Source organism: Callospermophilus lateralis, chromosome 8 (assembly GCF_048772815.1).
Source record: "Callospermophilus lateralis isolate mCalLat2 chromosome 8, mCalLat2.hap1, whole genome shotgun sequence".
In the NCBI taxonomy this organism is placed as follows: Eukaryota; Metazoa; Chordata; class Mammalia; order Rodentia; family Sciuridae; genus Callospermophilus; species Callospermophilus lateralis.
Genome location: NC_135312.1, coordinates 93,345,975 through 93,359,474, shown reverse-complemented (window position 1 = coordinate 93,359,474; position 13,500 = coordinate 93,345,975). Strand labels below are relative to the sequence as shown.

Genomic DNA, 13,500 nt, shown 5'->3' with positions numbered 1-13,500 from the left:
ACAACAAGTTAATTCATGAAAATTAAGGTTTTTTTCTCGGATTTGTGTTGTTTGTGGTATTTGTCTGTCCCCCAAATTTTACTTTCACACACAATTTTTCAGTAAACACCTTTGCTCATATTTTCTCCTGCTTACATGTGTTTCATTAAGTGGACACTAGAAGTAGCATCTCTACCTGAGGTTCAGTTATGGGAGATGTGCAAAATTCCCCTCCCAACTATACACTTACTAATAACGGATGATAATATCTATTACCCCCCAAATTTCTCTAATATTTAGTACTGTCTAATCCTTCTCTTTTAGCTAAACTGGTGGATAAAGAAAAATATGATATTGCAGTTTTAAGTTACATTTACTTTAGTAGTGAAATTTTATTTGAATATGTATTTCCCCTTCTATGAAAGGTTTTTATTTTCTCTTCTTTCCATGTATATATTTTAATTTTTACTATATTTTCTTTATAATCAGAAAAAAGCAATACTTCAAAAATCACTTAATACTTTTCAAAGCCTACTTTGTTGTCAGCTCATTCAAGGAACCTGGTTTTGATTGTCCTTCCTAGGATATCCCTTGGGTATTTTATTCCTTCTTGCATGTAGTTTGCAAAGTACTTTTCTTTTCCTACTAACTAAATTAATGGTTTCTTGAAGCTCTGTCTGGGCTTTTTCATTTTTGCACCCTTACCTGCCTAGCACAATACTTTGCACAAGGATTTGCACAGATCTGAAGCAATTCAAAGATACAGAAGGTTCATTATGGGAACACTACAAGTTTAACTTTATTTGTAACTTTTAGTTCTTTATGCACATAGACTAAAACCATCCTTACCAAAGGTAAATATATTTCTTAAAAGGACACACTGTGTTATTTAGGTCCATATCCACTCTCTGGCAGATGTGTTCATCAAAGTGTTCTCAGAAGGGAATATTTCACTCCACTAAAAGGGGAAGTTGAGACCTTAGTGGTAGAGTTGTTTGGGGAATGAGAATCCTCATTGCATCATCACTATGGCCATGTGTATTCAACTTCCTGGAAAGATCCTTATTAGGTTGCCCAGGCCCCAGAGTCCATGAAACCAAGATGACAACATTGATTCAAGCAAAGCTGCCACCTGAAAATTAACACTGTAAGGATTTTCCAAGGTGATTTATGCTTTATACTCAAGTGTTTCTTATGGAAACACTACTTAAAAGATTATCACAAAAATTCTTAGTAAAAATTGTCATCAGGCTAAAATTAATATTAGATTTCTGTTCATGCTTTAAACACAGACTACAGATGCTATTGAAAAGACAAAAGTGGTGGTACACACTTATAATCCCAGCACCTTGGGAGGCTGAGGAAGGAGGATCACAAATTCAAGACCAGACTCAAAAATTTAGCAACACCCTGTCTCAAAACATAAAAAGCACTAAGGGTATAGCTCAGAGCCTCCCTGGGTTCAATCTTCAATCTTCAGCAGCACAAACACACACACACACACACACACACACACACACACACACACAAAGAGAAAAGAAAAAAAAGAAATTCAATGAAATGTGCAAATCTTTTATGTTTTAAAATTTTGTGAATCAATGTTATTTCAAATAAGTAATCTACTGGCTTCAATTAAATCTTATGATGAAATGTTCATTCTGAGGTTAATTATTGGCAAAATATATTTAAAAAAACTTTTGACCTTGCAGAGATTTTATGTACCAAGAAGAATTATCATTTTGGTTTTAGTTGAACTTGAAGCTTGTTATAGCTTCCCTTGTAATCCTTCCAGCTGTGCTTTGAAAGTATTTTATAGTGAACAGATTTGAACTTGTCTGGGAATCAGTTCAATGAGTGAGATTTCTCTGGGAAAACTACTCAGTGGGTTTTCATATAAATGCCATTGCTATCAGCTAACAAATACATTACTTAAACTGAATAAAACCACCTCTGTCCAAAAGAGGAAATATGCTAAAGAAACATGTATTAGGAAATGTAGGTTTAGGAAACAGATATCTTGAACATCTATGTAGAAACTTCCTTCCACAGATGTACTTTATTCTTTATCACTACAGCTAAAATTTCATGCCACAGGAACATCACAGCCTGTGTGGCTCATGACAAGGTCCCTCACTGCCAGAAATAAAGTTCTTGCATGCTCTGCACACCTCTTCAATAGCACTTAGCTCATCATGTTGACATGACCCGTCTAATTGTCCATCTCTCCTTCACTGCCTTGGATTGTGGGTCCTTTGCCTCTGTTATCTTCAACTATCTGTTATCTGGATTAAATGGAAAGGAATAAAAAATATATTTGAACAAAAATAAAATCGTATCACAGAGGGTTGATTGCAAGTTATGACTTTGTGATTTTCAATGGCTTTATTATAGTAACTAACCTTCTGAGTCTTGCTATTTGCTTGTCTCAGTCACTCCACCTGTGTGGACATGTGCAGTTCTCACAATTGGCCTAAGAGCTACAACTATTAGTTATCCTACTTTGGACATGAGGAAACTGAGACTCATATTGGTAAAGTAACATGCCCAAGATCTTGCTGCCAGTAATAGATATTACCTGGCTTGGGACCTGGGCAATGAGATTTCAGGAGCCACAATTTCAATTGCCACACTGGACTTTCATTACAATGTCCTTAAAAAATCATGAGAAAGTCCCGTCATTAATAGAACATTAGGAAAAAATAACAAAATGTCCAGCAGTGTCCTAGAATGGCCTTATTCCCATGGAGTTAGGAGTGGGGGGACAGATCTGAATGCCAACTAGAGGCATAGAATACATCATAGTAGGAAACCCAGGAAAATGATTAGCATTTGTATCTTCTGGAGAAAAAAACAGGGGACTGCATCTTAAGACTGAAAAAAAAAAAAAAAAGACTTTATTTTCACCATGCCTTGTTTTGAATTATTTGGATTTTTTTCTTTTATCATAGATATATGTTACCATTTCTAAAATACAAAGATCAGTTAGAACACACACACACACACACACACACACACCGAGAGAGAGAGAGAGAGAGAGAGAGAGAGAGAGAGGTATATGAATGTGAATCTCCTTGGGACTTTCCCATCTCTTCAGGTATTTGTCAGTTTGACACAATATTTGATGAGCCTGCACTCACTATAAAACACCAGAATTCTTTACAACTGGCTTCATTTCACTCAGGACAGTGGACTATAGTGCAATAGCTTAGTGGCTTTTCCATGAAACGGTTTCATACTTGACAAAAAAGAGAGTAAGAGGCAGAGACCAAAATAAAGAAAGAAAATTAGTCAAAGCCTATTTTTATGGCTGTTTTGGATTGGACTTTTTAAAAATTTCTGTTCTTAAATCAACACTCTCTATTATTTTGATAAGACTGCCTTATGAAATACCACAAACTCAACGGTTTACCCAACACTGGACTTTCATCTCACATTTCTGGAGAAATTTAAAACCAGAGTGACAATAGGATTGTTCCTTCTGAGGCCCATGAGGCTATCTCCTAAGTTTCTCTTTCTATAAGAGGACACCAGTCACATTGGGTTAAGGCTCCCTTTAATGTCCTCATTTTAACCAGATTAATACTTATCTCCAAATAACTTTATATTCTGAAGTACTGGAGGTTAGGGTTTCAACATGAGAATCTTTAGGACACAATTCAACCCATAGCACGTTGTTATTAGCCAGCTCTCTGTTCCCTGCTTCAGCCTTGTCCTGATTGGGCTGAGAGCTTGGTCTCTGGCCTACCTATGATGGGAAGCATACTGGTAAGGAATCTTGAGAGGGAAGCCCTGTGAAGAAGTCATCCTTTGGTTTTCTCTGAGTGAAAGTGCTGTTTTCCCTTTTCTAGGTGGTATCATGGCAACCTCTCACGTCATGCAGCTGAGGCTCTTCTCCTCTCCAATGGATGGGATGGTAGCTACCTTCTGAGAGACAGCAATGAGCAGACTGGACTGTACTCCCTCTCCGTGAGGTAGGGTGCTTAAGGACTCTTGAGTTTGGCGCGGTCCCATCTGTCATTTGATGGCTTTCTTGTCACTCAAGTTGCCAGATAACAAAATTCCCTGACTCCTTTTGGGCCACCAGGTGAGATTTCAAACTCTGAGTAGTGAGACTATTGAAAAAAAAAAGAAAATCTTGCTTCATCTGGCAGGAAAAGGATGTCAGAGCTGGAGGAGACTTTGGAAATTATTTAATCTCAACCTCTCACTTGGCTGGTGAAGAACAAGAAACCCAAAATGGTGGAGTGTCTGGCATCCAATAAGTCAATGACAGAAAGAGCACCACAATCGGAAACCCCTGAATCCTGGCCTAGTGTCCTTTTCACTATTCCTTGCTTCCCCTGGAATTTGTGACTATACAGTGTCCATAGCCACAAACTCAAGTGGGCAATATGCAACTTTAAAATGTGTCCTGCAAGTGGGCTCACTTTCTTTCTTGAGGCTCCATTTTCCCCAAATGGTAAGGATCTAGTCCTTCCCAGGCACACCCAGCCACGCACTGGTTGTTCAGTCCTTCAGGATGTCTCTTCCCCACCTGCTTCTTCCTTGGTGGCTTCCCAGATCAGAGAGGCTGACCCAGCTCGTGGTAATCAGGAGGGGTGGCTGGTTCCCATCAGCCTCTACACTTGTTTCTGCGGACCTACAGCAAGTCTTCTTGGGCTCTTGGGCGGGTTTCCATATCTCCATAGGTTAGACTGGAATGTGAGGTCCCCACAAATTTCCCTCATCCACTCACCCTTGACCTCAAACTGCCCAAGGGTTTGTGTGACTGTCTGATGGCAGCTCCATGCTGAAGTCCTCCAAGCTAATCCAGCATGGGAAGGTTTTGTTTCTCTCCTGCTCTATCTACGTGGCCCATGCCTCCTGGTTCCTAACTCAGTAGCAGTGTCTGTACTCACTTCTGCTGTTGAATCCGCCTTTGTGTCTAGTTCAGCTTCTGTTTGTTCTTTGTTCTCTCTCTCTCTCTGATAGGGGGATATGACTGGTCACAAAAATATTTCCCTAAATAACTAATGACAAGTTATTTTTGCGCTTAAAAGCCCGTGATTAACATATTGGCTTATCTGTTCTCTAGGCTTAAGGCTGCTGTATTTGTTTTCTATGCTACAAATGAATTTCCAAAATACTTAATGGCTGAAAACAAAATAAACGGGTCATCTCACAATTCCTGTACTTTAGAAGTTCAGGAAACAATGTGGTGGGATTCTCCAGAAGTTCAGAGCCCTTTATAGCCAGGTAGCTATAAAGGTGTTGGATGAGGATGCGGCTCCTCGTTTCCTCCTTCCCTCTTGCTTTCTCATTCATGGCTTTGCTGCTGCGGAACTAAAGTTCCCATTTTTCTTTTAACTGTCAACCAGAGACCAATGTCAACCCCTCGAGGCTGCCACAATTCCATGCCATATGGCCTTCCTGGGCTGTTCACAGCATGGTTATTGCTGTCTTCCAGTCCAGTCAAGGCACATCTCTCTGGATTCTTCTTTTTATGAACAGAGAAAATAATTCATTTTACAGAGATCATGTGATTAGTTAGGGTTACCCAGGTAATCTTTCCATCTTAAGGTCAACTACCTTGACAACTTAATGACCTGCAAAAGTCCTTCACAATCACATCTAGAGTGGCTTTTGATTGGATAAATTGGAACAAGATGTCTGTGTTCCAGGGGCTTGGCATTGAGGCCATCTTATCAGGCTTCCTGCCACAACTTTCATTCCCCAATAATGAATTCGAGGTCTACTGGAAGAGGATGGGAACATAGGCAGAGCACAACAGAGTCATTAGAGAGTCGAACAGAAAAAAGCACGGTCATTAGTACTTCTCATGCCACCTTGTCACATTTGCTTATAAATTTTCTAAATAACATGGATGGGAAAATCATGAAACCAAAAATGGAATTCCACTCAGGTGGCAGCAAGATTCTGATTGTCAACCACGTTAAAAGTTCATCAGATGGTTAGGCTGCTGATGCTTTATTGAATGGATCCTCCCCAAATCTCAAAACACATGTGGAATTATTGGATCAAAAAATATTAATGTTCCACTTATGTGTGTCTCATCTGAACAATGAGATCATAAGCTTCTTCGGCACAGATAGCATGTACATATTTCATCTTCATGAAAAATTACAAATAAATCACTGGGCTGAGACCCAGCAATCTTGGTTTTAACCTGCAGGTGATCACCTGTAGGTGATCCCAAGGTTTTAACCTGCAGGTGACCACCTGCAGGTGATCCCGAGGCACAATAAAGCTGGAGTGTGGGCATAGGCCCCATGGAGAGGAATAGTGGGAGATGAAGCTAGGAAGATAGAATGGGATCCATTAAAGTGGGGAGAGATCTATATTACTTAATGTTCTACCTCATTTCAAAAATGAAGTAGAAAATAAAAATGTAGGAAATTGGATATTTTACTCAATAGGCAATGAAACAGACAAGAGAGGAAAAGGGCTGGGCTCAACTAACTGAGTGACAGAAGCAGAATTCTGACTGATCCCAGACAAGGAAGGAAGAGGGGAAGGCCAAAGACGGAGAAGAAAGTGATGACAAGGTTAAGTGCCATTTCTATCATCTCTATTCCCTGCTCTTCTTAAACTCATGCCCCTTAGAGGATTAATTTTCAAAGCCTTTCAGTAAGACCTAGAGAGGCAGGGAGAAGTGTCTCTTGTCTTTCAGTAGAGTAAAAAGTGCCAAAAGCAATTAGTGATGGTCTTTAAAACTGGCAAAGATCTCAATGATTGCATTTTTAAGAACTGTATATTCAGTTATTAAAAAAGTTAACGGTGATGCTAATACCCAGGACTATGCTTGCCACATTAAGCACTTCTTTTTTCCTTTCAGAGCCAAAGACTCTGTCAAACACTTTCATGTTGAATATACTGGATATTCATTTAAATTCGGCTTTAATGAATACTCATCTTTAAAGGACTTTGTCAAGCATTTCGCAAATCAGCCTTTGATTGGAAGTGAGACAGGTAAGCTGTCTAAGTCCATTTTCTGTTGCTATAACTGAATGCCTGGGGCTGGATGATTTGTGAAAAAAAAAATGTTTAGTGTATGGTTCTGAAAATCTAAGAACATGGCATCAATTTTGACTTGGCTCTAGTAACTTCATGCTAGGTCATGACACAGTAGAGAGCATCACATGGTGAGAGTCAGAGAGGCTGAGAGGCCTAGCCTCTCAGTTTTTATAAACAAACCTATTCTTGAGATAATCTATTAACCCATTAATTCATTAGTCCATTAATCATAAGAATGGGTTAATACATTCGTGAGGGCAGAATCCTAATCACCTTTTAAGAGATCCTACCTTGTCCTACTTCTTAATATCATAATGGGAGGCTGGAGATATAGCTCAATTATATAGAGTGCTTGCCTTGCATGTATAAGGCCCTAGGTTCAATCCCCAGCACCACACACACAAAAAAAAATTCTTTCATATCATAATTAAATTTCAACGTAAGTTTCAGGGCAGACAAACCATATCCAAACCATAGCATAAATATTTGAAATATTATTTGAAGATGAAAAAGCAAACTATAGTACACACCATCCTGGTACTGGAATTATCCAACTTGTTTGTCTAGACTATTTAAAGAAAGTAAATAAAAGTCCACTTCTGTATCTGTGACATAGAATCACAATTTCAATGGCCTCAATGGTGATAAATCTCAGTTAAATCAAAGTCTGGGAAATTCCAAGAAGCTATAGCACAAGAGGAACTCTAAAGTTAATTAAGGCCTACTGCCATGAGCTTATTAGTACTTGTTTTCTTGGTAAACTTGTCAGTGGGCTTTCTGCTGATTTCTGTGTGGGGGGAGGTGATGCCATCATTAGCTTCTTCCTTTTCTGTATGTGGCCTGGAGAGACCCTGATATGAATCATACCGTGTCTAGTACACATGAAAACCACAATGGAAACCTCAAAATGGTTGCTTTGCTTTATACCAACATCACCAGGTTTATAATAAAACATTCTGATCTGCAAAGTGGAAACTCTAATCTTCTTCTTCTTTTTTTCCTGGTATAAATTCTCCCAGTTCACCCTGAAAATTACTTCACCATTTAACCTGCAGTTATTCTCACAAACAAATGGCAAGTAGGGCTGTTTATCACCTGCTTACCTTGAGTTTGGCAAGCATTTCAGTGTCTCCAAAGTCTTCACTCCTCTTGTTTTAAACTCTTGTCCAAATCTACATTTGATTTTTTTTTCTTTAGTTCTTGGTCACTGGGAATAGAGAGGAGATTTTTGAAGCCAGGGCTTTATTAGGATTACCTCTAATTTTGTCCTTATCTCTGTCTGCCAGGTCCTGGTCCAATGCAGAGTGTTTGGGTGAATGAATAAATGAATGAGTGGATGATTTGTGAGTGGGAACTCCACAGCTTTCAAAGCCAATGGTATTTTTCTGCCTTCTCTTCTTTCTAAGCAAAGTCAGCTCCCTTCTTTTAAACTCTCTCTTTATGCCCTATTTTCAATTCCTTTCATCATTCTATCTCTTCCTTCCTGGACCTTCTCCCAATCAGTGGAGAAAGTCCATATTCTACATGTTGGCAGATTTCAAAGCAGTTTGAGATCAAAGTGAAAGCAGTGCATTCTGGTTAGACCTTTCAGACACTGCTCCAGTTGCCAGGCAAGAAGATCACCTGAGCCTGCTCCAAAGCAAAGGCACCTTGTCCCTGCACTGGGGGCAACGTTCAGCTTCCCTGTAAATACATTATACTGACTAAAGAAGCCTTGTGACTAATGCATTATTATATGGGATTATAATGATTTAAAATCCTGGCTCCTAGAGTAGATTCTATAAAATTTGCTGTACATTATTATTACTAGAGTTACTATTTTTTTTATTATAGTAAAACTCAGAAAACTATGATTGTTACCCTCTCCTTGCCTTTCCTCTGTTGTATTCATTATCCGGTGAAGAATTTGCTATTTGAACCCTTGCTTCAGGCCCCTTGTGTTGATGGATATGGACTCACTCCGTGGCTTCAAGCCCTCGAGTTAGATTTGGCTAATTCTATTCCCCTTATCTGCCCCAGCCAGATGAAGGCCAAGCCACCGAGGCTGGAAACCAGAGGCCAAACCCATGACAGAGGAGTGTTCCAATCTTTCCCCTCAGGGAATAATAGGCCTCAGGAAACAAGATAACGTGCTGAAGTCACCATGAGTCTTAAGCCCAGCAGGTCCTCAGAAGTCACAGAGTCACTACTGTGGCCTACGAAAAGTGGTGGATGGAAACTAGGATGCCACCTTCTAAAAATAGGCCTTTTCTTACTCATTTAAGAATTGGCTCCCGGCATTGGCTCCCTGTGATCAGGAGACACCGAGCTGAGGATTTCTCGTGTTCCATAACACAAAGCACAAATCCTTAGGGCTGGGAATGTAGCTCAGTGGTGGAGTGCTTGTCTAGCACACATGAGACCCTGGACTGAATCCCCGGCACTGGAGGAAGAAAAAGAAAAGAGCAAACTCTCAAATCCTTTACCTTAGATTCAGATCTTCGGGGAACACATTTGCCCACACAATGAACAAGGTCCTGGCAGGGCTTTCGCATTCAGATTCCCAGCATGAGTAGCACTGAGATCGGATGTGGCCAGCCACTACTGTCAGCCAGTCCCAGACCCAGTCCCATGCTGCAGGGCCTAGAGAGAGGGTTCATTAAGGCGAACTTTTGTCCACTGGCATTACCTCTGAAGGCGAGAGAGAGAGTGTCCAGATAACCAAAGCTTACACTTTTTCCTGAGTTATATACTGTGTCTTCAGCAGATTGAAACCAAAGGTACGTGACTGCGTCTTAAGAAAATCTTTACCCTCAAGGTATGTGAAAGTGTGGACCTAAAAGGGTGAATGTTATTTTAAAATATCTTTTTTCTTCTTCTACTGCTGTTCACTACTCTTTAAACTCTCTGGGTATGTTTCCTAATCTAAAGAACAAGGGATTCCTAGACAAGATCGGAGGGACCTGTGTCAGTTTTCTTAAAAAAAAAAAAAAAAAAAAAAAAAAAAATATATATATATATATATATATATATATATATATATATATATATATATTTAGTTTTTAATTATGGGTGGACACAATAACTTTATTTTATTTTATGTAGTGCTGAGGATCGAACCCAGTGTCAGTTTTAAGAATTCCATTATTGCCAGGCGTGGTACTGGGGAAAGCCTGTAATCCCAGCAACTCGAGAGGCTGAAGCAGGAGGATAGCAAAATTCAAGGCCAGCCTCAGCAATTTATCGAGGCCCAAAGCAACTTTGTGAGACTCTGTCTCAAAATTTAAAAAAATAAAAAGAAAAAGAACTGGGGATGTGACATAGTGGTTAAGCACCCCTGAGTTAAATCCCCCGTAAACAAAAAAAAGAATTTTTTTTTATTATTGTAATTTCCCCTTTCCCTTGTTATAATCTGCATTTAATCTTTCTACTCTCCATTGAAGTTTAAGTTCACTCTGATTTCTCCTACGAAGACCCATAAACATTGTCATGATACATCCGATTCTCAAAACCCAATAATTTCCCAAATACATAACAGAGATATGCAATGTACTCACTTACTATGATCTGCCCAATGGCCCTTTTATCTTCCAACATATTGTGCAATTCATTTTTTAAAATATCTTACTTTTCGCATTAGTATGTAAGCTCTACGAGGAGAGGGATTTTTTTTTTTTTTTTAAATCATGAATGCTTCCTGATATAGCCCAGACTGGCAGGAATGTCTACTCATCATTCCCACAGAAGGTCACGTTGGGCACCATTCTCAATGCATAACAGTTTGCCTGGTGACACCGCAACTAGCAAATGCCTGACAATTTTAACTTCCAAAGTTGATACAAAGCATAATTTGAAAGGCTGTTTTGTGTTGCATATATATTCAATAATGATAAAATTCAGAATTTGTCTTTCATTTGTAAAAGCAGGATATTGTATAAAATATATTCATATTTGTCCATGACTTCCACACTCAATTCAATAGACTCTGATATTTGAGAAATATTTTTATTACTTAAATATCTTTGATCTATTATTAATGTTCACTGTATCTTCTTGTAATTAGCCAAATTTCAGGTATATATTCTTAAGAATACAGACAGCACTTACCTTTATACTTAAAAGTCTAAACATTATTAGAAAAAAATTGGCTTTTATTCAGACATTCAATACTTTCTATGCGATGTGGTCATGTACAATTTATTACAGTGCATGGTGTCTTTAATCATGAAATCCACGTGAAAAAATATGGTACAAGTCAATTGCTGTGTTTGTGCTTACCACTTATTTATGTATTTGTGTATTTTTGTATTCATTTTGTGCTTACTCTTTATAATACTTGGTTCTTGGTTTTAAAGATCCTATCTTGTTCTTTTGTAAATGTCAAATTTCCACTTCACTTTTTTGTTTTGATATGGGGATCCCCAACCTTTTGATTACAGCCACAGCTATTCTTATTTTATTCTGTGAGATCAGCCATCTTACCCAAATGGCATTTTAAAATAATGAAGTCAAAATTAAATTTAATTAAAATTGTGCCTGATACTTCTGAAAATAACTAAATTTCCAGGATTTTAGAATAGGAAGGGAGTTTGGAACCATTTGATTTTTCTTTTACAAAGGAAACTGAGGCCTGATGGAAATGTTAAAGCAAAAACTCACATCTCCTTTCTCAAGCTGACTCCTAAAGAATCTATTTTTTTTTTAAACTTTGACTTGTACATGGGAATTCTTGACCACAACACAGTATACCATTTATCATGCCATAAAGATTTCATGCTGACTGCACCTGAACTGAGAATAATTATGGCATAATAAGTAAACACATGAATTCCCAATTCAACTCCTGCCTCTGCCACTTGCCAACTATGTGTCCTCAAGCAAGTTACATAACCTCTCTGAGCTTTGGTTGTCATCACCTTATAAAATTGAGCTGATGGTACCAGGTGTGATAGTGCACACCTATAATCCCAGCCGCTCAGGAGGCTGAGGCAGGAGGATCACAAGATCAAGGCCAGCTCAGCAATTTAGTGAGGCCCTAAACAACTTAGTGAGACCCTGTCTCTACATAAAAAATAAAAAGGGCTGGGGTTGTGGCTCAGTGGTAAAGCACCTCTGGGTTCAATCCTCAGTACCTCTTCCAAAAAAAAAAAAAATTGAGCTGGTGGTAATTGTTCATACTTCCATAGCTTGTGAAGACTGAATATAGACACATAAAAACACATAAAATATGTAAAATATATAGAACAATTTTTGGCATAACATAAATGTTCCATCATTATGTCTGGCATTTAATAAAGCCTTTTACTGGTTGTTAATGCCATCAGATTCTAGGCAAGAGCTATAAATTCCTTGGTATATCATGAAGTGTTCATTTAGGGACAAATTAATTGAGGTTTATCAAATGTTCATAATGTCCTCAGACTTTAATCCAGTTCCTTAGTGGGTTCCTATGAATGATACAAACAAGGGCCCACTCTAATAACAGTGACCTGACTTGACTTGGATATTTGAACAGAATCTTCTCCTGCCCTAGGTAACTGCTCTACTTCCCCTCTCTCAGTGTATTTCTCCCACTGAGACTGAAAATTGAATGTTAAAGCCCATTCAGATATAAATGAATGGGGGATAAAGTCCATTTGTAGAGCAGGTAGCAAAGAAGGAAGGAAGAGGGTCTTAGCCTGGAGGTGGAGCATGCATCTAATCCCAGCTGCTCAGGAGCTCAAAGCCAGCCTCAGCAATTCATTAGGGCCCTAAGCAATTTAGCAAGATCCTGTCTCAAAATAAAAAATAAATTTAAATAAGGGTCTGGATATGTGGCTTGGTGGTCAAGGGCCCCTGGGCTCAACCCCAGTATCAAAAAATAAAAAGAAAAAAAGAAAGGAAGGAAAGAAAACAAGGGCCTTGAATATTGATGTAGGCCTGGGCCAAGAGAGCCACTGCCAATTGGCAGGAGAAGAGAGAACCCATCATGCCATTTGCAGCGCTTGTTTTCTGAACCTGAAGGCAGTAATAAAAAACATGGGTGTATGTGATCCTATTTTAATTTCATTCAGCAAATATTTTATTGAATGCCAGCCATAAGATGGGCATTGTTAGCCACTGATTTAGAGAGAGAGATGAATTGATATCATTTTTGTCCTCCAACACCTCAAGAGTCCAGCTTAGGAATGTAATGACTAAGTACCAATTTGATGGTATAAAGGAAATACTTAAAAGTTTCCCTTCAGGAGTTCCGTGCCCTCTGCGCTGCACTCTATTTCAGATACCAAAATAATGCCCGAGGCTTGAGGCTGTTCTTGTCTTTTCCTGGCTCTCTGCTGGTGCACAAGATAGGAGTCCTTGAATGCTGTCTCATATTGTTGCACACAGAGTTATTGATGCACCTCTTACACATCACTGTGTTATCATTGAGCCAGAGCAAGCTAGAGTGTCTGCCCCCCATCCAGCTCTGCTCATCTCAAAAATGAACCTCTGCAGAGCATGTCTGAAACCTAGTTTCATGTCAAGGGCAGGAAACAACAGTCCCCT

The 13,500-nt window shown here is 38.9% G+C and overlaps 1 protein-coding gene across 1 annotated transcript in view; it reads left to right on the top strand.

Moving 5' to 3' along the window:
- Dapp1 (dual adaptor of phosphotyrosine and 3-phosphoinositides 1) overlaps positions 1–13,500 on the top strand; it is a 49,816-nt gene that overhangs the window by 13,660 nt on the left and 22,656 nt on the right. Inside the window, exons 2-3 of the mRNA XM_076863985.1 lie at positions 3,828–3,950; positions 6,815–6,948. Coding sequence (XP_076720100.1) covers positions 3,828–3,950; positions 6,815–6,948 — 257 coding nt within the window. The remainder of the gene's footprint in view (positions 1–3,827; positions 3,951–6,814; positions 6,949–13,500) is intronic.